Below are 21,243 nucleotides of genomic sequence, written 5' to 3'. Positions count from 1 at the left end.
GGATTTATGAAAATTGGCCGAGGGAGTAGCTAGAAGGTGCCCAGTGTTCCAGCTGCTGTTGTGATAAATTGTGTAATATGGCTTGGATTAAAAATAATACTCATTTAATTTGTTTAATGATACCAGCATGAAAAAGCCAGCACGCCTGTGCTGAAATCCAGCACACCGACGCCTCGGAGTGACATGCCAACGCCGGGCACCAGCGCCACTCCAGGACTCCGTCCAGGCCTCGGCAAGCCTCCAGCCATGGACCCCCTCGTCAACCAAGCGGGTAAGGCATTGCCCCTCGTGGGCTGTGTTTTGTTTTTCTCTTTCCCAACTTGATTTGTCTATTCATCTTATTGGGCATTTCCCCGTGAATATGAGAGGTGCTTTCTGCCTGCCTCCCTCCTTCTTATCTCTGAAAAGCTATGATAAGAAACAGATGTTTGTCCTTGGGTTTCAGCAGCTGTACCCTGTTCAGTCTCTGACTATTTACATTTGGCTTTTCTTTTATTTCCAAATAATCCAAATCCCAAGGACTTCAATAAAGTTTCTGATAATTATTCTGCACGTAAGCTCCTTACCAAACTATCATTGTGTGTCTGAGATTGCTAATGTTGACTGAAACAGCCGGTCTGGCCGGCCCCAGTGTGTTTCTTGTGTGCTTCAGTTGGCCAGTGTTCTGCTGGTACATCCCTTAGGAATCAGTGGTTTCTCTTCCAGGAGAAATTGGGAGGGTTTCACTGAGACTCTAGCCCCTGAACAAACTCATAACTTTTAACTGTATCTTCCTCCCTGGGAGAGGGAAAATGTAATACCCTGGACCAGGCGGTAAAGAGGCCCCAGAATATTCCTCCTAAACCTGTGCTCTGGTTTACATAAATCCAGGATCAGGTTTTTATTTGAAATTGGTACCAGAAATGGAAAGTTCAAGCTGAAGGAGAAATCATGGATTTTTATCAGGAGAACCTTCTGAGTTTAAGTCAGAAGGTGGTGCATTCTGCCAGTTAGGTACAATAATGCTGCTTAATTCCCCTGGTTTCCCAGTGTTGTCAAGTGGATGTACAAGGGGGAAATGTGTGGGCAGTGCTCCCCTTGGAGTCCATTCTTTCCTGGAGAGGAGTTCAGCTATAGGGAAGAAGGGACCAGGACCCTGTGTAGGAATTGGAGGTGATACCCTCCCCCCACAACACCCCCCCGGACCCCCACACCCCACCCCTCACCCCCCACACCACCAGCCTTCCCTCCTTCTCTATAACAGGAGGCACTGAAGAGGGCCCCGAAATTGATGATCAGGCTGACTTGAGTGGCCAGGTGAGTCACTGTGGCTTGTGCTTCCTTGCAGCAGCTGGCCTGAGGACACCCCTGGCGGTGCCCGGCCCATACCCCGCACCATTTGGGATGGTGCCCCACGCAGGCATGAATGGTGAGCTGACCAGCCCCAGCGCCGCCTACGCCAGTCTCCACAACATGTCGCCGCAGATGAGTGCAGCTGCGGCTGCTGCCGCCGTGGTGGCTTATGGGCGCTCCCCGATGGTGAGGATGGCAGGGACTGAGGATGGATGCGGGTGGGGACCTGCGGAGGGCCAGCGCCTGGCAGCCCCCACACCTTCAGACAAAGACCCAGTGTCTCCACTGCTCCTTCTTGTCCACCTTCATCAACGTGCCGCTTCATTAAGTTAAGGCCAAACACTTTTTGTTTTACTGTTTGTGGATGAAAAAAGGCAGTGTTTAGGAGCTCCTTCTGTGGTTTAGGGGACATCTGGTTTTCTCCCACCAAAGTAGGTTTTTTTTCCCTCTGGAAGGCGATGAAATGACTCAAGTAGCTCACAGAAGCCTTTTCATTCGTTTCTTGACAATTTTTTTCCTCCTCTTTAATTCTTAGGAAAAAATATTTGAGAAGCCATTATTTTCTCTTTCCGTGCTTATATTATTCTTTAAAACCAATTGCGTAACTTTGGTGTAAGCAGTTATCTCAGCTCAACAGGGAGAAACACAGAGGGACTGAAGTCGTGGGGCAGGGTCTCCTCTTTGCCTGCCTTCTCCCACACTGTAAATGACCTCATGTTTGACCAGGAAGAGATAGAACTTCTAGTAAAGGGGAAAGTTGACCGTGTGGTCCTTGATTGCATCAGGAAAAGGGACTAGATTATAACTCATAGCAAATGAAAGTCCCCAAATCATTTCTGTTGACTGTTTCAAATATGGGATGTGCATTTCTCTCCTCTCCCTTCTTCATTACCTCCAATAACTGGAGATGATATTAAAGTGCATCATTTTTCCCTTCCTTTTCACTCCTAGGAAAGGCTATGCAGCGGAGGGCAAGATCATTTAAAGCAAAGGGGGCAGCCGAGGGACTAGGTGTACAAAAAAGAGAGTCCATGTGTGAATTTCTAAGCATTGACTTAGACCAGTGGCATGAAACTGGGGGTGATTTTGCCCCCCTTGGGACATTCGGTCATATCCAGAGACACTTTTGTTCATCAGAACTGGGGGGTTGCTATGGGCACTTAGAGGGTAGGGGCCAGTGATGCTGCTAATTATCCTGCCATTCCAGGCCAGCCCCCAGCCAAGAATTATCTGGCCCAAAACGTCAATAGTGCTGAAGTTGATAGTCACGTTGTCCTGGCTCAGACAGCATATGTTCTTTGTACTTGTTTGAACAGGCAGAACATCCCAAGTCCACAGGATGTATTTACCATGGGAAGCTGGTTCTCAATGCACAGATGGATCATGTGCCATCCTACCTCTTGTGGTATTTAGTGGAGGCAGTATTATTTCTTGCATTATAATTTTTCTTTTGGGAAACGTTAACATGTGTCCCTGTTTCTGTTGCTTTCCGGATTTCTGAGTTTCTAGTAAAAAGTTTTTAGAGGTGTCACAAAGTGCCTACCCTGCATAAACTGAGTCTTTGATGCCTTATTCTGTTTCCAGGTTGGGTTTGATCCACCCCCTCACATGCGTGTACCTACGATCCCTCCAAACCTGGCAGGAATCCCTGGGGGGAAGCCGTAAGTACCTCTAACTCTTGGGTTCTGTTTTAAAGGCGGTTATTTAGTCACAGGTATCAGTGCACTAGAATTCCAAAGGGAGCACAGGCTTGGGTGTTTCCAAGGAGATTTCCAGTGTCTTTTCCTGAGGAGTGTTAACACTTTCTATAAATAGACACTGGGTAGGTGTCATGCCTCTGTCTTCTCACTGTGGGTGATCTCATGCATTTAGTTATTTCTGGAGAGAAGCTGTTGGAGACAGGGCCAAGGAGGGAGGTGAGAACCAGGGATGGTCGGTCCCCCTCACTTGACCCTTCCTCAGAAAGCTGCTCTGCCTTGCCCCTGGGTTAGAGGGTGCCTGTTGGAGGTTTTCCACAGGACTGTGTTGTGGGCAGTAAGCCCACAGACTTGAAGTCTCAGAAAAATGAAATGTACTATTTCTTTACCTAGCTCAGTGCCACCGCTTCCTTATTTTGGTGGAAGCAAGAGTTGTGTGAAATGTGGGGTAGTTCCCCCCGCACCCCCCAGTAAAGTTTTGCTGGGTTCCTTCCTCTGAGAGAGCCAGGATTATAAAGTATAACATGGCATGATGGGAAGCAGTGAGAGGTAGGTTAAAGGGCAAAAGAGCGTTCAGAATTTGAAAAGCCCTGTGGATTATTCTTCTAGGGTCACTGAAAACCACCTATTTTCCATAATATGTTAGTAATTAGAAATGTGACTTCAAATAATTCGTAAAATTCTTCATTTTTGTACAAAGCAAGCTTGAAGTACGAGAGTCTGTCTTACTTCTCAGCAAACACTCTTGTTTCCCTAGGTAGAAGATGGCAGAAAGCTGGTTCCAATTCACTGGTTTGGTTTTTTTTTTCCCTCCCCAAAGAGGTGCATGTCACAGGCCTTCAGTTTTTTTTGTTTTTTTGCTTATACCCTTTACTTTCGAACGGTTGCATTCAGCTATTACTTACACGTCTGCTGCATACTGCATTGTTTTGAGTAGTCCGTTCGACTACTTGGTCATCCTTGTATGGTTTTTATTGCAGCCTTGCTTCAGAAGACAGAAATCCTTACTCTATTACCTGCTTTTAGAAGGCAGATTCCCACTGCTCCTCTTTTCTTGCATTTTGATATCTATTTCATGATAATTTGACTCACGATGAACTGAAGCTTTGGTTTGTACTAGGACCTAGTAGAGACGTTAAGAATTTACAATGACATCTTGGCCCAGGGAAGAGCAGGACTGGGAAGTGGGGCAGTATTGCAAATACTTTCTTGGCTGGTAGATCTCTTCTGACTGAAAGGTTTCAGTGAACTACTGAACCTGTGAACTACTGTGTTGTACTTTGTTAGGAGGCCTTAGGTGCTTATTGGTATTTCTTACCTGCGGTTGCTGGCAAAATAGCTAGCTGTCGTGTGTTCTTCTGTCTGGTGAGTGGATAAAGGGCAGGTGAGTACTGTTGAGCTAAGAGACAGTCATTAATAGTAACTGATAAATCTTCAGGGAAATCTTAGGCAACGAAGGCCAAGTTCAACTAACCATTAGGGAAAGCCAGTTTCTGCAGTCAGAGCTGTGGGGGGTGTGTCCAAGACCCCACCCTGGATGTGAAATGTGGGAAAGGAGGGGTGGGGTGGGCAGAGCTGAGAGCCATAGAGTTGGTCCTGAAGGCTGGTATGAGAGATGGTTAACTCAGACTCAGTTCCTAACAATTGTGTGTGCAGTTAAACATCAAGTTTACACCTTCAGTGAACATGTGTCTTAGAGCCAAAATAGTCATGTTCTTGACGTGCCAGCACCTTGGACTACCCCGTGTTCACGGCTCAGACCGCAACAGTGAACTGAGAGGCAAGGCTGGGAGACTCATGTGTAACGGTGGTTTTCTCCCATTGATCAAAAAGGGCACTCGTCTGTGGATCAGAGGCATCACTGCTTTCTAAAACAGTTAAGATATTTTTGGATTCTCTTTCAAGATTAAGGTATTTTCTTTTACGATATTATGGGAGGAAGATCCAATTAATTGGTAGCAGAGGGAAAAAAAGGACTTGCCCACTGTCCAGGATCTGGGCTGTGCAGTCTTAGTCCATGTATTAATCCACTAATTAGTTTGAGAAAACATACTGTTCTCATTGTTTTGTAAAGTCATACTGCCCGAGGCAGTGCTGTTCAAACCAGCTATGATGACAGACCAGTTTTTCCCTGAAATGACAAAGATTGAGACTCCTGTAAAAGATAGATAAAGATGAGTAAGGGGGAAAAGATACAAAATACCAGTCCCAGTGTCTTATTACAAGAGACAGCAGTTGTGAGTTGACTTGAGTTGCTGTGTCAAAGTCTCTGGGAGAGTGGGCACCTCACCAGGGGCAGCAGTGAATGTTTGCCAGCCACACTGAGCAGTGCCATCTGAGGACCATGATAAATGGTGACAAGCCACCATGACAAGTTCACCTTTGGTAGGGTGAGCAAAGTGGTAAAAATTTTCCAGTGTCTTTCTCTAAGAAATTCCAATGGAAATAATAATTGGAAAGGGCAAATGGAAGCTCTTTGTACAAAGTTTGAAGGAGAGCTGTGTGTTACGTACCCAGCAGGCTCCAGGAAAGACAGTGCTGGTCTTCCCATCTCTAGGGGGGCTACTGGTGTTGGGCAGACCTTAAAGAAACAGTAAATACTTGAGTTACATTTGTGACAAGTGCTGAGTGCTGTGAAGGCAGAACAATGGTGATAGACAGCTAAAGAGTGACACAGTTGGTAATGGCTTCCTTGGGGTAGGGTGGATATGCAGAAAGTTGGAAGTTCATGCAAGAGGATAGGGCAGAGCTGGGCAGAGGGGCCTGGGAGGGTGGGCTGTTGCAGGTATAGGGGACAGCAGACTCCCAGCACAGAGAAGGAGCTTGACAGTTCACGGGCAGATGGATAAGTGGCTGAGAAGTGTGGTACAGCCGGGAGAGTTCATTTAGGGCTGGAGGGGCCTTAGAAATGCCTCTAGTGTGAATGCTCATCTGTGGTTCAAGTTTCCTATAATGGCCTCACCAAGTGTCTGAGCATCTCTGACCCAGCTTCTCTAGTGATGTCAGCTCATTTTCCCTGGCCCTTTGAAAACTCTTTGAGCCCTTGAGTTGAACTCTGTCTCCCTGGAACTTTTATCTGTCAATCCTGTTCTTACCCACTCCCTGGGACCACACAGTGCTCCACTAATCCAGCCTGCTCAAGACAGACAGCTCTTGAGATCTTTGGAGACCACCATCTCTCCACCAGGTGTGTCTTCCGGCTGAGTATGTCTGCTGCTTCAGCCCTGACTTACGGGATATGATTTCAGGTTCCTAGGCCATCTGTCAGTCACTCCACTTCCTTTCCTGTCTTCTACAGAGGTCATCCAAATTTGCTGAATAGGCTAGAGGACCCTATTGGGAGCTCAAGCCTGATGATGGGGAGATGGTTTTAATCAAGTAATCACAAAAATAAATGTGTAATTAAATTGAGGTAGCTGTGATCATACCATACCAGCCAGGTATGACCTAAGTCAAATCCCTTATGATTATACAGTGGAGGTTACGAATAGTTTCAAAGGATTAGATCTGGTAGATGGAGAGCCTAAAGAACTATGGACAGAGGTTCATGACATTGCACAGAAATCAGTGACCAAAATCATCCAAAAGAAAAAGAAATGCAAGAAGGCAAAGTGGTTGTCTGAGGAGGCTTTACAAATAGCCAAGAAAAGAAGAGATGTGAAAGGCAAGGGAGACAGGGAAAGATATACCAACTGAATGCAGAGTTCCACAGAATAGCAGGGAGAGAAGAAAGGCTTCCTAAATGAACAGTGCAAAGAAATAGAGGAAAACAATAGAATGGGAAAGGCTAGAGATCTCTTCAAGAAAATTGGAAATATCGAGGGAACATTTTATGCAAAGATGGGCACAGTAAAGGCCAGGAATGGCAAGAATCGAACAGAAGCAGAAGAGATTATGAAGAAGTAGGAAGAATACACAGAAAAAACCTACACAAAAAAGGTCTTAATGACCTGAATAATCACAATGGTGTGGTCACTAACCTAGAGCCACATACCCTGGAGTGTGAAGTCAAGTGCGCCTTAGGAAACATTACTATGAACAAAGCTAGTGAAAGTGATGAAATTCCATCTGAGCTATTTAAAATCCTAAAAGATGATGCTGTGAAAGTGCTGCACTCAATATTTGTGCAGCAAATTTGGAAAATTCAACAGTGGCCATAGGACTGGAAAAGGTCAGTTTTCATTCCAGTCCCAAAGAAAGACAGGGCCAAAGAATATTCAAACTACCATACAGTTATGCTCATTTCATGCTACCAAGGTTATACTCAAAATCCTTCAAGCTGGGCTTCAGCAGTACTTGAACCAAGCACTTCCAGTTCTAGTAGCTGAGTTTTAAAAAGGCAGAGGAACCATAGATCAAATTGCCAACATTCATTGGGTCATAGAAAAAGCAAGGGAATTCCAGAAAAATGTCTACTTCTGCTTCATTGACTACACTAAATCCTTTGACTGTGTGGATCCCAACAAACTGGAAAATTCTTAAAGGGACAGGAGTACCAGACTGTCTTACCTATCTCTTGAGAAACCTGTATGCATGTCAAGTAGCAACAGCTAGATCCTTACATGGAAGAACTGGCTGGTTCAAAATTGGGAAAGGAGTACAACAAGGCTGTATATTGTCACCCTGCTTATTTAACTTCTGTGCAGAGTACATCATGCGAAATGTTGGGCAGGATGAATCACAAGCTGGGATCAAGATTGCCGGGAGAAATATCAACAACCTCAGATATGCAGATGATACCACTCTAATGGCAGAAAGTGAAGAGGAACTAAATTGCCTCTTGCTGAAGGTAAAAGAGGCTTGAAACTCAGCATTCAAAAAACTAAGATCATGGCATCCTGTCCCATTACTTCATGACAAATAGAAGGGGAAAAAAGTTGAAACAGTGACAGATTTTATTTTCTTGGGCTCCAAAATCACTGTGGATGGTGACTGCAGCCGTGAAATTAAAAGATGCTTGCTTCTTGGAAGGAAAGCTATGATAAACCTAGAGTGCATTTGAAAAAGCAGGGACATTACTTTGCCAACAAAGGTCCATATAGTCAAAGCTATAGTTTTTCCAGTAGTCATGTATGAATGTGAGAGTTGGAACATAAAGAAAGCTGAGTGCTAAAGAATTGATACTTTTGGATTGTGGTGCTGGAGAGGACTCTTGAGAGTCACTCCTTGGACTGCAAGGAGATCAAACCAGTCAATCCTAAGGAAATCAACCCTGAATATTCATTGGAAGGACTGATGCTGAAGCTGAAGCTCCAATACTTTGGCCACCTGGTGCTACGGGCTGACTCATTGGAAAAGACTCTGATGCTAGGAAAGGTGGAATGCAAAATGAAAAGGCGGTGGCAGAGGATAAGATTAGATAGTATCACCAACTCAATGGACATGAATCTGAGCAAACTCAGGGAGATAGTGAAGGACTGAGGAGCCTGTTGTGCTATAGTCCATAGTCCATGGGGTCTCAAAGAGTCAGACATAACTTAGCAACTGAACAACAATAATAAGAACTGTGACAGAGGAGTATTGTTTTCTGAAACTCTGAAAGGCTGATCTCATTTGGAGGGTTAAGGGAAAATTCTCGAAGAGTTTGAAGGCAAAGGGCATAAGCCTCTAGGTAGAGAAACCAGCATATGCAAAGGCCCTGTGGCCGTTCATGGTTTCTTATCAAGGAGCATGACATTGCCACGATTCTGTACTTGTTTTGGTATTACCGTGATCTAAGATCTCAGTAGGCTTTCCCAACCAACCTGGACATTTTTCTCTCTCCGACTTCTGACTTCTCTTGACTTCTTTTTGTTGAAGGCATCATTGCAACTCTTACATCTGTACTCAGACTTTAGGACTGATACTTTGCATTTTACCCAGTCTTCTTATTTCTTAAAATCCTTACCAAGATTGTAGGCGAGAGTTTTCCTTAATGAAATATTTATCTGATCTTGTCTATTTCTTGCTCAGAAATCTGCAAAAGGTTCATATAATCTCCTGATGTAATCCCTCTGATAGAGTCACCTCAGTTTGTTTTTCCAGCCTCATGTCCTATATGCATTGCATCTCACGCTCTGGCTGAACGGGATAACCTTGTATTCCGTGAATGGCTCGCCTCCTACCTGGAGCAACTTCCTCTCTAACTTGTCTCTACCTGTTCCTGCAGAAATATTTTCTTTCCTTTAAAGACCACTTCAGGCTGCTGCCACCTCCCAGAAGCCTTTGCTGATGCCTTTCCCACATATGATCTCTCTCCACCAGCCCCTTGTAAGTCTTGTGACACTTTCCACACTGTGGCCTTGAATTATCATCATGTGTACAAGTCCTATCTCTATTTGCTTCTTCCCCACTAGAATTAAAGCTTCTGAAGTCCTCTTGTCCCCTTGAGCCTTGATAGCCAGTAAACAAATGCTTGCCGCTTTGACAAGGTGGGGGATGAGCCCAGGATTGTGTAAGGCCCTATGATTCATCCTTTTCCAAGGGAGAATGCAGTTTGCATTTTAGAGACATGCAATACTGATTTATAAGCGGTTGCTCTCACTGTGTTTCCAAACCCTCAAGGCTAAATTTAATTGTTGCGTTTTGTCGGCTTAATTTGAACTTACTTTGAGTTTTAGGAAATTTATTCCCTGAACTCTGTGGAGCTCACTGATAAAAAAGAAACCTGAAGTTTAGACAGATTGACATCTTTGTTATACTTTGTGCCTCCCTCCCCTCAAGATGTTTTTTTCCTGGCCCAAGGGCACCGCTTTCCTCCCCACAAATACTTGGGGCCGAGGCCCACTTGTCTCGTACAGTAACATCTAGAGGTCAGTTGTAACTCACACTAATAATAGTTTGACTCAAGATTCCAGCTAAGTTCCAAGTTCCCTCAACCTGTGTTTTAATGCTAGACGTGTAATTGAGAAATCTTCCACCCACTTGTTTAGTGTTTAAATAAACCTTTTAAACTACCTTTTTGGAGTTGGAGCCTAATGGGAAGAGAAAATCTAAACTACATTTGGGGTAAAATTGCCTCTTAAGAAAATATATTTTGCAGCATTGGAAAAGGCCATCCAGCTTCTAGCTGAGAAAACGTTTTTGTGGCCAGTCCCCTCTCCCTCCTCTCCATTCCTGATCTTGCTTCTGATCCCTATGCTGACCATGTCTAGATTCCACACTTGGTTTATTTAGTGGATTTGGAAATCAATTCAGCACCCCCCCCTTTTACTTATTATAATATTTGGGTGTGTTTTTTGGTCTATTAAGTGCATAAAGGAACATGCTTATTTTGTGCTATTTTGTAACCATGTGTGTTTAAGTCCTGTTTTTCTGCCTTTGAATGGTCTAGGACTGTGTCCCTAATTTCTTAGGTTTATATTGAAGTGTGAGTCCTTTCCTTTCAATCTGAGTTATGTTTAGCTGCTGGACAATCATCCCTTCCTTTTCTCTCCTGTTTTACCTCTTCAGAAATGGCTTTCAGCTTACTAGACATAGCTTGTCTTATCTCTTAAGTGAATACTGCTATTTACCTGCAGTGGTTGGTTTCTTTGCTAGGACTTTTGAATGGAGCTTTGAAGTGGCTGTATTTTAAACTTATCTTTGTCTTACTTTTCGTCCACATGTCTCTTGGTTTGCATCTTGTCCTGCATAGGAGCCCTTTTGCTGCCCCAGCACATTTACAGTTTGGAAAAATTTAATTGATGGAGGAAGTAGGGCCTTAGAATCATAAATACAGACTTTGATCAGAGAACTTCTAGTGTATCAGCTAAACCATCTCTTCTTCTTTACTTTGTCTAGTAATTTTTTTTATATCCATTTTAAGAAGTTCTGCATTCCCCGTTTTAAAATATGAGGATAGCTATGTATTCAGCTAAATAAGGGGAAAAAGTCTCCCATCTTAATAGTTTAACGTCCTCTCTTTGTATTTTGTTACTAAAGCCCTCCATTGTTGTAGAAATGCTGTCTTTAAGTGGGGTGAGGACTGCACCTTGATCTGCATGTTTGCTGTTTGGGGGGATGCTCAGAGGCCAAACTGAGAAAATCCTGTGAAAGAAGTAAAGGATTTAACAGATGTTATAAGTTAGGCATCAGTTCAGTTCAGTTTAGTTCAGTCACTTAGTCGTGTCCGACTCTTTGTGACCCCAAGAATCACAGCACGCCAGGCCTCCCTGTCCATCACCAACTCCCGCAGTTCACTCAGACTCGTGTCCATCGAGTCAGTGATGCCATCCAGCCATCTCATCCTCTGTCGTCCCCTTCTTCTCCTGCCCCCAATCCCTCCCAGCATCAAAGTCTTTTCCAATGAGTCAACTCTTCGCATGAGGTGGCCAAAGTACTGGAGTTTCAGCTTTAGCATCATTCCTTCCAAAGAAATCCCCAGGTTGATCTCCTTCAGAATGGACTGGTTGGATCTCCTTGCAGTCCAAGGGACTCTACAGACCCTAAAAAAATTATTAAAGGTAGAGCTTTTTAGATTGGCAAAGATTTTTATCATTAGTAGATGAATTATATACCTGAGGACTTCCCCCCCGCTCCCCCGCTGAATCTTAGAATAATATGGCTCTGATTTTCCTGTGAGTCCACATCCCAACAGTCCCAGCTGCCACCTTCACTCTACTAGTTCTTGAGGCTGAGAGCATCATCCAAAATGATAACTTAACATTATTCTCATCTGTCTTAGAATGAGCTAGATGCCACAGCCCTCAGCCCTCAGGCCTCCTTCATGAAGCACATGGATTATGCCTGGTGTTCCCTTTTTGTGTAGGGAAGGTGTCTCCATCCTGGTGGGCCCCACAATCCCTCTTGAGGAGAGAGTGTCAAAGGTAGTAGTGACTTGGAAGCGAAGGTAGAGGTTAGAGCCCCACTTCTGTGATTGGCTGACTCCTCCTTTGTATGAGCTGAGTTGGACCTGTTATGCATGCTCTCTTGTCCTGCTGTCCCTCCTCAGTAAATAATAAGGGATGGCGAGCTGCCTCCTGTGACGTGGGAACCAAAAGTTGAATCTATATTCTGCTTCCTACTTTCCTGCGAGTGCTTTCCCACATGACATCATTTCCCCCACACCTCGGCAGTCACATTTACAGGGAATGTTTTGTCACAGCACGCTGTAAAAATAGGGAAATGCAACCCAGATAACTTCTTTATGGTCTCCACATCTCACCAGTGACTAAACCGAAACTCTGGGCTGGGTCCCCTCACTTCCTAAGCTTCTCTGTATGCTCTTCAGCACCCAGACTCAGGAACCAGCTTGTCGCACATGGCCCACGGCAACTTCTGCCGCAGCTGATGTCTGAGGGGGTCTCACATCCACCAGGTTGTGCTGATGGGGTGGCCTGTGGATTTCACAGTTACTGTTCTCATTGCCTCTTGTTCTGCTCTTCATCAGCTCTGTGTCTCTGGGACTGCCTCTCCCCTTAGAGAAACCACCTCCTAGGCACATTTGGTATAAGTGTTTTGGGAAGGTTGGCTGGCAGAGCCCAAGTGGACTACCCACCTTTTTGTAGCTCACTTTCCTTACTGGAGCAGTCTTTCATGCCTCGATTCGTAAGTGATTAGGTAACAATTAATGAGTTGAGACATTCGGTTTCTTCTACTGAGCACCAGCTGTATGCTCGCTGGTGCAGTCATCCCAGCTGTCCCCAGGGGACTCGGGAATGAGATAGATATAACTGTGGGCAGTCGTCCTCAGCATGGTACTGATTTCTGTTGAATCAGCGCACTGGGAAAGGACTCATGGCACCTGGGGAGTCGAGGCAAGCTGTGAGAGTGGGGAGGAGACGTGCACGAAGGGGAGGCAGTGCTATTCTAGGCAGGAGGGAAGAGTTTGTGCACTACGTGGAAATGTGACAGTGTGCGATATTTTAGGGGAATGGCCTGTTGTGCCACATGGCTAGGAATTTAAGCTACAAGATGGTCACATGAACTGAGGCTCATAGGCACTCAATTGTGAAGGCTTGGTGAGCCATAAAAAGTGAGTGAAGGTTTTGATCTGATCATATATATATATATTTTTATATCTATTAATACAGTAAGAAATTCTCACTCAGGAGGGCCAAGTCCACAGGTAGCAGGGTCTTGGCCACAGCCTTCATTGCTGGGGTCCCTGGTTCCTCATTACTGCGTGCTGGATCCTGCCTACTTCCAGCAAACCCACAACTCTAACACTGACCACGGAACACAGTGTAGTTTTATGAACAGGGCCAGTCTGCTAGGGAAAGAACCTGCTTCCTGGAAACGCGGTGCCATTTCCTATTTTGCAGTACCTGCAGGGACTCGGCGTACCTCCATCTCTGCTGTGTGCCCCAGGAGTAAAGAGTCCCTGGTTCCAAAAGAGTTCAGTTTCATTCAGGTTTTAAATCTGCGACGTCCAGTGGGCTTTATTCTGTTCAGTTCTGCCATCAGATTTCAGAATTAGATCCTGATCTGCAAGTGCTTGATTCAGACAGCCGGGTCTGGGGACTCAGCTCTCCGAGGCTCTGGGGTGTAGGTAGATGGCCCCTAACCAGGCCCCATCACTCAAGGCTCCTCCTTTCTACCCCACATTTGGCCACAATGCTTTCTCTAAACATCCTCCACTTGTCTTTGTCTGTGCTGTCTCCCCACCTAGCCTTTTAGGATTTATGGGTATCCTGGTTTTCCTGGCCTCGCCATCACCACATGCTTTCCTGGCTCCCACCCCACGCCTTCCTCCCTTTCTGCATTCCTGGCTGTCACACTTGTCCTCTGGTCAAGATAAGAGCCCTGGATTCAACATCGCCTCACTTTCCTCTTTTTAAGTCACAGGTATTTAGTATCGATGCTGTCATTTCCTGAAGGCCCCTGCAGGTGTCAAGCACAGTGTTAAGTGTTTTGCACTTTTGCAGCTGCTGGCCCTTTTTTTCCTTACTACCACCCCTGCGGCTCTTATGTTTCATTATTATTTCTATCTTGTCTATCAGGAAACAGATACGTAATAGGCTGCAGGTAGTTAAGTCCCTTAGGAAGACCATAGTCAGTGAGGCTGTGAACTGGGGCCCCTGAAGCTCACGTCCCTTTAAATCCAGGGTCTGGGCTCTCAACCTGGCTGTGGACCCAGCCTACAGTGGTCAGGAGTCCTCCTCTTCCCTTTTTCTTTCTTTTTAAAGATTTATTTGTTTGTTGTTGGCTGTGCTAGATTTTTGTTGGTGTGTGTGGGCCTTCTTCAGTTGTGGCGAGTGGGGGCTACTGTCTAGTTTCCTTGTTCAGGCTTCTCATTGCAGTGGTTTTTCTTGTTGCTGAGCACAGCCTCAAGGTGTCTGTGCTCAGGTAGTTCGGGCTCACGGGCTTGGTTGTGCTGTGGCATATAGGTTCTTCCTGTTTCCCCTGCATCAGTAGGTGGATTCTTTGCCACTGAGCCACCAGGAAAGCCCCTCCCCTTTTTCTTGAATAAACAAATCCAAGGTTTTTTTTTTAATTTTATTTTTAATTAGAGGGTAATTACAATATTGTGTTTCTGCCATCAGTTCAGTTTAGTTCAGTTCAGTTGCTCAGTCGTGTCCAACTCTTTGCAACCCCATGAATCGCAGCATGCCAGGCCTCCCTGTCCATCACCAACTCCCGGAGTTCACTCAGATTGACGTTTCTGCCATAGGTCCCCTCCATTTTGAGCCTCCCTCCCATGAATCCAAGCATTAAAAATAGAGGCACATGTGTAGGAAAGTACACAAATCATGTGTGTATAGCCCAGTGACTTTGCACAAAGAACACCCGAGAAACCTTATCTATGCCTCTTCCAGTCTCAAGGGGAGCCACCACCCCAACTTCTAATACCAGAGGTAAATCCTGCCTGTGTGTGAACTTCTATAAATGCCGTCATGCCATATGCATTCTTTTGTGGCTGGTCTCTTTCTAAATTCAGGCATGAGAAGTATTTATAAATGTACACTATCCATTTATAAATACCCCCTCCTAGTTGATCTTACTTTTCCTAGTTTCTCAGTCAGTAAAGAGGCAAAGTTTACCTCTGGGACCTCATCAACATTGTTAGGATGTGCCATTGAAGTGGGCTTTCTCAAAGACACTCATGTTCTTCCTGGAGGTGAATTACAGATTCCAAGCTGTTTCATTTGCTTCCCTGGTTTTTCCTTTCCATCGTTCCCTCTGTGACCCGCACCTGCCCTGTGCCTCGTTGGGATCTGTTCATTTGATTAAGCTCTCCAGCACAGCGGGCAGCGCCAGCTTCCTCTGAGGCCCCCTGTGACTGATGTATTAACATCCGTATGGGTTTCCCCTGGGATGGACGAATGTTCACAGCTTCTGGCAGCAGTTCTCTGCACTGTGAATCAATTTTAAAACTGCCTAAGTATGATGATCACAGACCTCCTGTGTGGTTTAAAGAAGAGGACACCTGGGAGAGAGGTGGGTGTCTTCCAAAGACAAGCATGCAGCTCTCCGTCTGTACTTCGTGCATCTGTTTTAATCTGGAACATTTAACTCTATAATAAGCAGAGTTCCAGGGGAAGCAGATAAAATTTCCTTCCCCTAAAAATCCAGAATTGCTAAAATGGCACCTGATAGAAACTGCCTACCTGGAAGTGCCCACCTTGATTTATGGCAAAAAGAAAAGCTAACCCTCACATCTGCTGTAATTCTTTAGAAATTACAGAAAGCTCTAAGAAGCAAGTTTTCTCCCCATGTTGACCATCGTTCATTTGTTATCTTCAGACCTAGATTGTGGTGCCTGGTATCTGGGTCACATAAGTTGGAATGTGGATAGACTTCAACCCCAGTTCTTGTGGTCTTATCTTCAAGGGCAGTAATACAATGCTTTTTGATTCCAACTCCAAATACCATGTAATAAATGGCATGCTGCTGCTAAGTCACTTCAGTCGTGTCTGACTCTGTGTGACCCCGTAGACAGCAGCCCACCAGGCTCCCCTGTCCCAGGGGAGAGGGGTTCTCCTGGCAAGAACATTGCAGTGTGTTGCCATTTCCTTCTCCAATGCGTGAAAGTGAAAAGTGAAAGTGAAGTTGCTCAGTCCTGTCCGACTCTTAGCAACCCCATAGACTGCAACCTACCAGGCTCCTCCGTCAATGGGATTTTCCAGGCAAGAGTACTGGAGTGGGGTGCCATTGCCTTCTCCAGAATAAATGGCATAGGTTCAGTTAATTCTAATGTGCATGTATCAAAACATCATGTGGACTTGATAAGGACTAACAACACCAAAGGATACTGTGGGCTAAAAAATAGAAGATTTAATGATAAAAAAGAAACAGACTAACTGACGTAGAGAACAAGCTAGTGGTTATCAGTGGGGAGAGGAAAGCAGGGAGGGACAAATGGGGTAGGGAATTAAGAGACACAAACTATTATGTGTAAATAAGCTACGAGGATATATTGTACAACACAGGGAATATAGCCAATATTTTACAATAACTATAAATGGAGTATAACCTTTAAAAGTTGTGAATCAATATGTTATATGCCTGTAACTTACATAATGCTGTATATCAATTATATTTCAATTAAAAAATACAGATTTAGTGGTCTAGTGACATAAGTGCCTTGATCTATAATTGTTTTATTTGCATATTTATTTCCTATGACATTCTGCATAGTTCCCATCATGTGTATTCTGTCTTTCAAATTAAGGGTAACGTTAAGGATTTGGGCCAAATAGCCATTTAATATTAGTTATTGGAACCAGTTTGCCAGGAGATAATGTATCTAAGATTCCTTTTGCCTTTTCGTACTCTAAGATTCTTAGAGCCTAAGGAGAAATTCTTTTAAAATCTTTCCATATATTTGATATTTTGTTTTTATGGAAGAAAAATAAGGACAGATATTTTATTTTCAAGCTAAGGAAGTTAATGTGGGTTTTATGTGCAAGCAGGTAGAAACCTGATATCTTGTATCAGTTTTCAGTTTTGTGCATGCTTAGTTATTTTTCAAACTTTGAGTTAGCATTAAAATGAAATTTTAAGTTCTATATTTAATACCCATAGTCTTTAGAATCTGTTAAGGGACTTCAAGGTGCCAATGATAAGTTCCAGAAGGAGCCCAGACTTACCCTAGAGGGTTATGGGAAGGAGAAAACCCTACATACTTCATTTGTTGTTTATGTGTGCAGACTTAGAGAGGTTTAATGTTGCACTTCGAGATTACCAAGTGATGCTTTGAATAAGAAGAAAGTGAAAGCAGTGGGCTTCAAAGTGCCTAGTTCAGATGTGGGTGGGAAATATTATCACTCCTATTTCTTCCATCCCCTACAGGGTCTTTTCTTTGTAGAGATTTTATAGTATCTGTAATATATTAGTGCTTGGAGTTTAAGTAATTAAATTGTTAAAGAAAAAATAAGCTTTTAACATTTTGGTTTAGAAACAAGTGTACACTGGGATTAGGTTTGTCTGTATTTAACAGGGAAGAAAATAGCCAAAAGAACATAGAAGTTCATTTCTCTCTCCCATAAAAGATACTGGCTGTCAGCCCAGGGCAGGTATCACAGCCCCATAGTGTCCCCAGGGTTTGTGCATCCTATCATTTTGTTTTGTGCCCCTCAGCAATTGATTTCCATCTTCAAAGTCAGGTTGTGACACAAAAAGGCTACGGAAGCTCCAGTTATCATGCTCATAGTTCAGTTAGCAGAAAAGAGAGAAAGGAGAAGGCACACTCCCTTCCCTCTTTTTAAATTCTTCTTCTTTCTTTTTTTTTATTAATAAACATTTTTTTAGAACAATTTTAGGCTGACAGCAAAATTGTATGGAAAGTACAGACAGTTTCCATATCCCCCAGATTCCCTTTCTTTTAGGTTATGAACTAAGTGCCACCCAGCAGCTTCTGCCTACATCTCATCAGACAGAACATGGGCGTACCTGGCCAGAGCAAAGCTGAGAGGAGTCATCTTTTACTGGGAGTTTTGCTACCTTTGATAAACTGTGCTTTGTGGCCAAAGTAGACAGGGAGGTAGTTGAGGAGGAAACTTGAAGTCTTTATCACAGAATCATTTAACTTAAGACATTCTCTTTTATTGTTTTATGTCAATTATGCAGAAGAGAGTTTTAAGTCCAAACATTAAACTGGTACATTTAGAAAGCTGTTTTTGTTTGTTGATTTTGAAGTATACTGTACCATGTGTAATTATTATGAGCTTGTAAGGGCTTCATCTTAAGCATCAAAAATAATTATTTTAAATTGTACTAAGAAATCATGCAATTATGCTAGGTACATAGAAGGAGGAATTTACGGTAATTTGCAAGTACATTTCGTGTTCTTTTGAAGGAATTTTTTTATGAAATAAAGCAGTACAATTTAAAAATCTTTATAAAAATTTTAAATATTATTCAATATATATATTTTTTATACCCTAGACTTTGGCTGTTATTTATTTCATTTGTTCCATCAATAAACACTTCAACTTCTATTGCTTTCAAAAGGAAAGCAGAGCAAGAATCTTTCTTTTGTCTTTCTCATAGAAGTATACTGTGGTAATGATTAATTGCTTTATGATAAATATTTCTTCTGTCTTCTCTCATGTTCTTCTCCCTAATCATCCCATCTCCAAAAGAGCATACTCCTTCCACGTTACTGCAGATGGTCAGATGCAGCCCGTCCCCTTCCCCCCAGATGCCCTCATCGGCCCTGGCATCCCCCGACACGCTCGCCAGATCAACACCCTGAGCCATGGGGAGGTGGTGTGCGCGGTGACCATCAGCAACCCCACGCGACACGTATACACAGGTGGGAAGGGCTGCGTCAAGGTCTGGGACATCAGCCACCCCGGCAACAAGAGCCCCGTCTCTCAGCTCGACTGTCTGGTGAGTGAGAAGGAACCGGTGCACCAGGGTAATTTCCCCCTGGAGACTCAATAAGGAAATCGCTGTCGGGGCCTGGGTTTTATTCCCATTATGAGGAAATGGAAGCCCATTCTGTTTCCTGTGTTAGCCATTTAGCTCTCCCCACCCTCTCCCCTCAGCGTGAAGGTTTCATTTGTTGCTGTTTCAGTGGTTAAATCCCAGAGTTGATGGATTTCTCTTTAAAAAATATTTCAACGGTAGTTTACAGAAGCTGTTCTTGTTTGAATGTGTGTTCAGAAGGGGGTGTCCCGTTTAATGGATGGAGCGCAGCTAGGCCTGGACTCTGAGCTCTGGACTCCACTCCACTTTTAATTTCCCTGCAGCCTTTGGATAAATATTGAAGAGTAAACATTTGATAACGTGACATAGAACCATTCTGAACAGGGGCTGTGTTTTCAGGGGGATCTGACTGAGTTTTATGACCTTAACTTCAGAAAAGAGTTAATAGATCACACTGCACGAAATCAGGGCAGCCATCAGCAGAATGGGGGCAGTGGGGTGGGAGGGAGTGCTCCCTTCAAGCACCTATGCCACCTCCCCACCCCCACTCCCACAGTACGAGAATACCATGTTGCATTTTTAGGGATCATAGAACATGTTGGGACATGTCCTTTACAGAGTACCCATGTATGGTACCCATTCATAGACCATGTACCATTGGCCTTGAGCAGACTATAGGCTACCTGTGGTCCTTGACCTACAGCCTGCCTGGCACACAGCAAGGATTCTGGAGAGGGTGTTTTCAAAAAGAAGACAGACTGTGGTTTTGAGATGACAAGGATCTTTGGGATAGTCCTTGATTTATTTTTGTAATCAAATAACTTAAACATGTATCTATTAATGAAACTTAAATATGAGGAAACATACTTAAACATGAGGAAACATACTTAAACACAACTTAACATTCTATGGTAGTGAGAGAGTTTTGTAGCGCTCATTTTTTTGAAATCACACTGGTTACAGTTTCTCTCCTCTGAACAATAGGCCATGGTTAAAGCACAGTAAACACTTTGGCTGTTTCTGGTGGGGATGCGGTTACTTCTTTGTTGGTGGTGGTGGAGGCGGGGGGATTATTTTAGGTTTCACCTTCCTTTCTAATGTGTTGGGTTTTGATGGGTAGATGCCTTCTTTTGTTAATTTCTTTGGCCTCTGGATTGAGAGGCTTAAATATGACAGCAGCCAGGTTACAACTGGAGAAAGCAGCTGTGTTAAATTCCCAGACAAGGATCCATCTGGCTAATGAAGACACGGTACAAGCCTTAGGCAGAGAGACTTAAGAGTAATGAAAACCAAAACCCAGGCAGCAAGTCTGCATTTTCCAAATAGTAAATAACAGGGTAAAACCCAGGCAGCAAGTCTGCATTTTCCAAATAGTAAATAACAGGGTAATGAGGTCAAAGATTTCTAAACTAGCTTTGGAAAGTGGTCTTTTTCATAGAGAAGTACATGTACACCCACCTTCCATGTACTGAGTTTCGTCTCTTCAGCAGGAAACTAGGCAGCAGTGAGAGTTATGTGTGAGCCCTCGCATGCACTGAGCAGTCCTCTGAGGTTGCTTTGTTTACTACTCCAAAGGAGCCAGTGGCCATCAGACCCGGATCTTTGCTATAGAATGCTTGCTTTGCTAGTGTCCATGAAATACCACTTTTTAAATCAACAACCGGGATAGCCGTTAGAGAACATGGCATTGTTACTGCTTGGTCATGCATTATAACAATTGAATTATGTTTATTTCACAGAACAGGGATAACTACATCCGTTCCTGCAAATTGCTCCCTGATGGCTGCACTCTCATAGTGGGAGGGGAAGCTAGTACCCTGTCCATCTGGGACCTGGCGGCTCCCACCCCGCGCATTAAGGCAGAGCTGACGTCCTCGGCCCCCGCCTGCTACGCCCTGGCCATCAGCCCCGACTCCAAGGTCTGCTTCTCCTGCTGCAGCGACGGCAACATCGCTGTGTGGGACCTGCACAACCAGACGCTGGTGAGGTGAGCCGGGGTGGTTTCCTAAGTTGGGGTTCCTTGGGTCAGAAAGGCCCCTCCCCCCATTTCTCCTACTGCTCTACCTGTCCCCAGGTTCTCAGCCCACACAGGCCAGGCTTGGAACTGGGTGTCAGGACCGTGTCGCTGCCCTCAGGAGCTTACACTCTTGCTGCCGTGCTTGGGTGTCACCCAGACTTTATATTTACCTCCATAATGTTCCTATTCTTCATGCCAGATTTGTTTAAAAAACATCCCTGGCCTTTGCCAAGGGGCAGAATACCATGGATTAGATGGAGGTACAAAAGGTCCTCAACGCTAGATGTTTTTGGCTTTGCCTGGAACCTCATACGTGCAAACAGGAACCAACTGATACAGGATAACAGAAAATCAACAAAAGAACATTAGAAGAGATTCCACGAATTTAACCCACAAAATGGTTTTAAAGTAGCAGTGTTTCTC

The 21,243-nt window shown here is 44.2% G+C and overlaps 1 protein-coding gene across 3 annotated transcripts in view; it reads left to right on the top strand.

Annotated features, from left to right (window-relative positions):
- The window catches only part of LOC102170232 (transducin-like enhancer protein 1), a 91,618-nt gene that overhangs the window by 63,792 nt on the left and 6,583 nt on the right, over positions 1 to 21,243 (top strand). For all 3 annotated transcript variants that reach the window (XM_005683807.3, XM_005683808.3, XM_018052101.1), the window contains 5 exons: positions 127 to 271; positions 1,328 to 1,518; positions 2,917 to 2,993; positions 18,515 to 18,764; positions 20,543 to 20,790. In XM_005683807.3, coding sequence (XP_005683864.2) covers positions 127 to 271; positions 1,328 to 1,518; positions 2,917 to 2,993; positions 18,515 to 18,764; positions 20,543 to 20,790 — 911 coding nt within the window. The remainder of the gene's footprint in view (positions 1 to 126; positions 272 to 1,327; positions 1,519 to 2,916; positions 2,994 to 18,514; positions 18,765 to 20,542; positions 20,791 to 21,243) is intronic.

This window comes from Capra hircus, chromosome 8, assembly GCF_001704415.2.
Source record: "Capra hircus breed San Clemente chromosome 8, ASM170441v1, whole genome shotgun sequence".
Taxonomy (NCBI): domain Eukaryota; kingdom Metazoa; phylum Chordata; class Mammalia; order Artiodactyla; family Bovidae; genus Capra; species Capra hircus.
The sequence above is the reverse complement of the archived record's forward strand: the minus strand, read 5'-3'. Positions and strand labels throughout refer to the sequence as shown.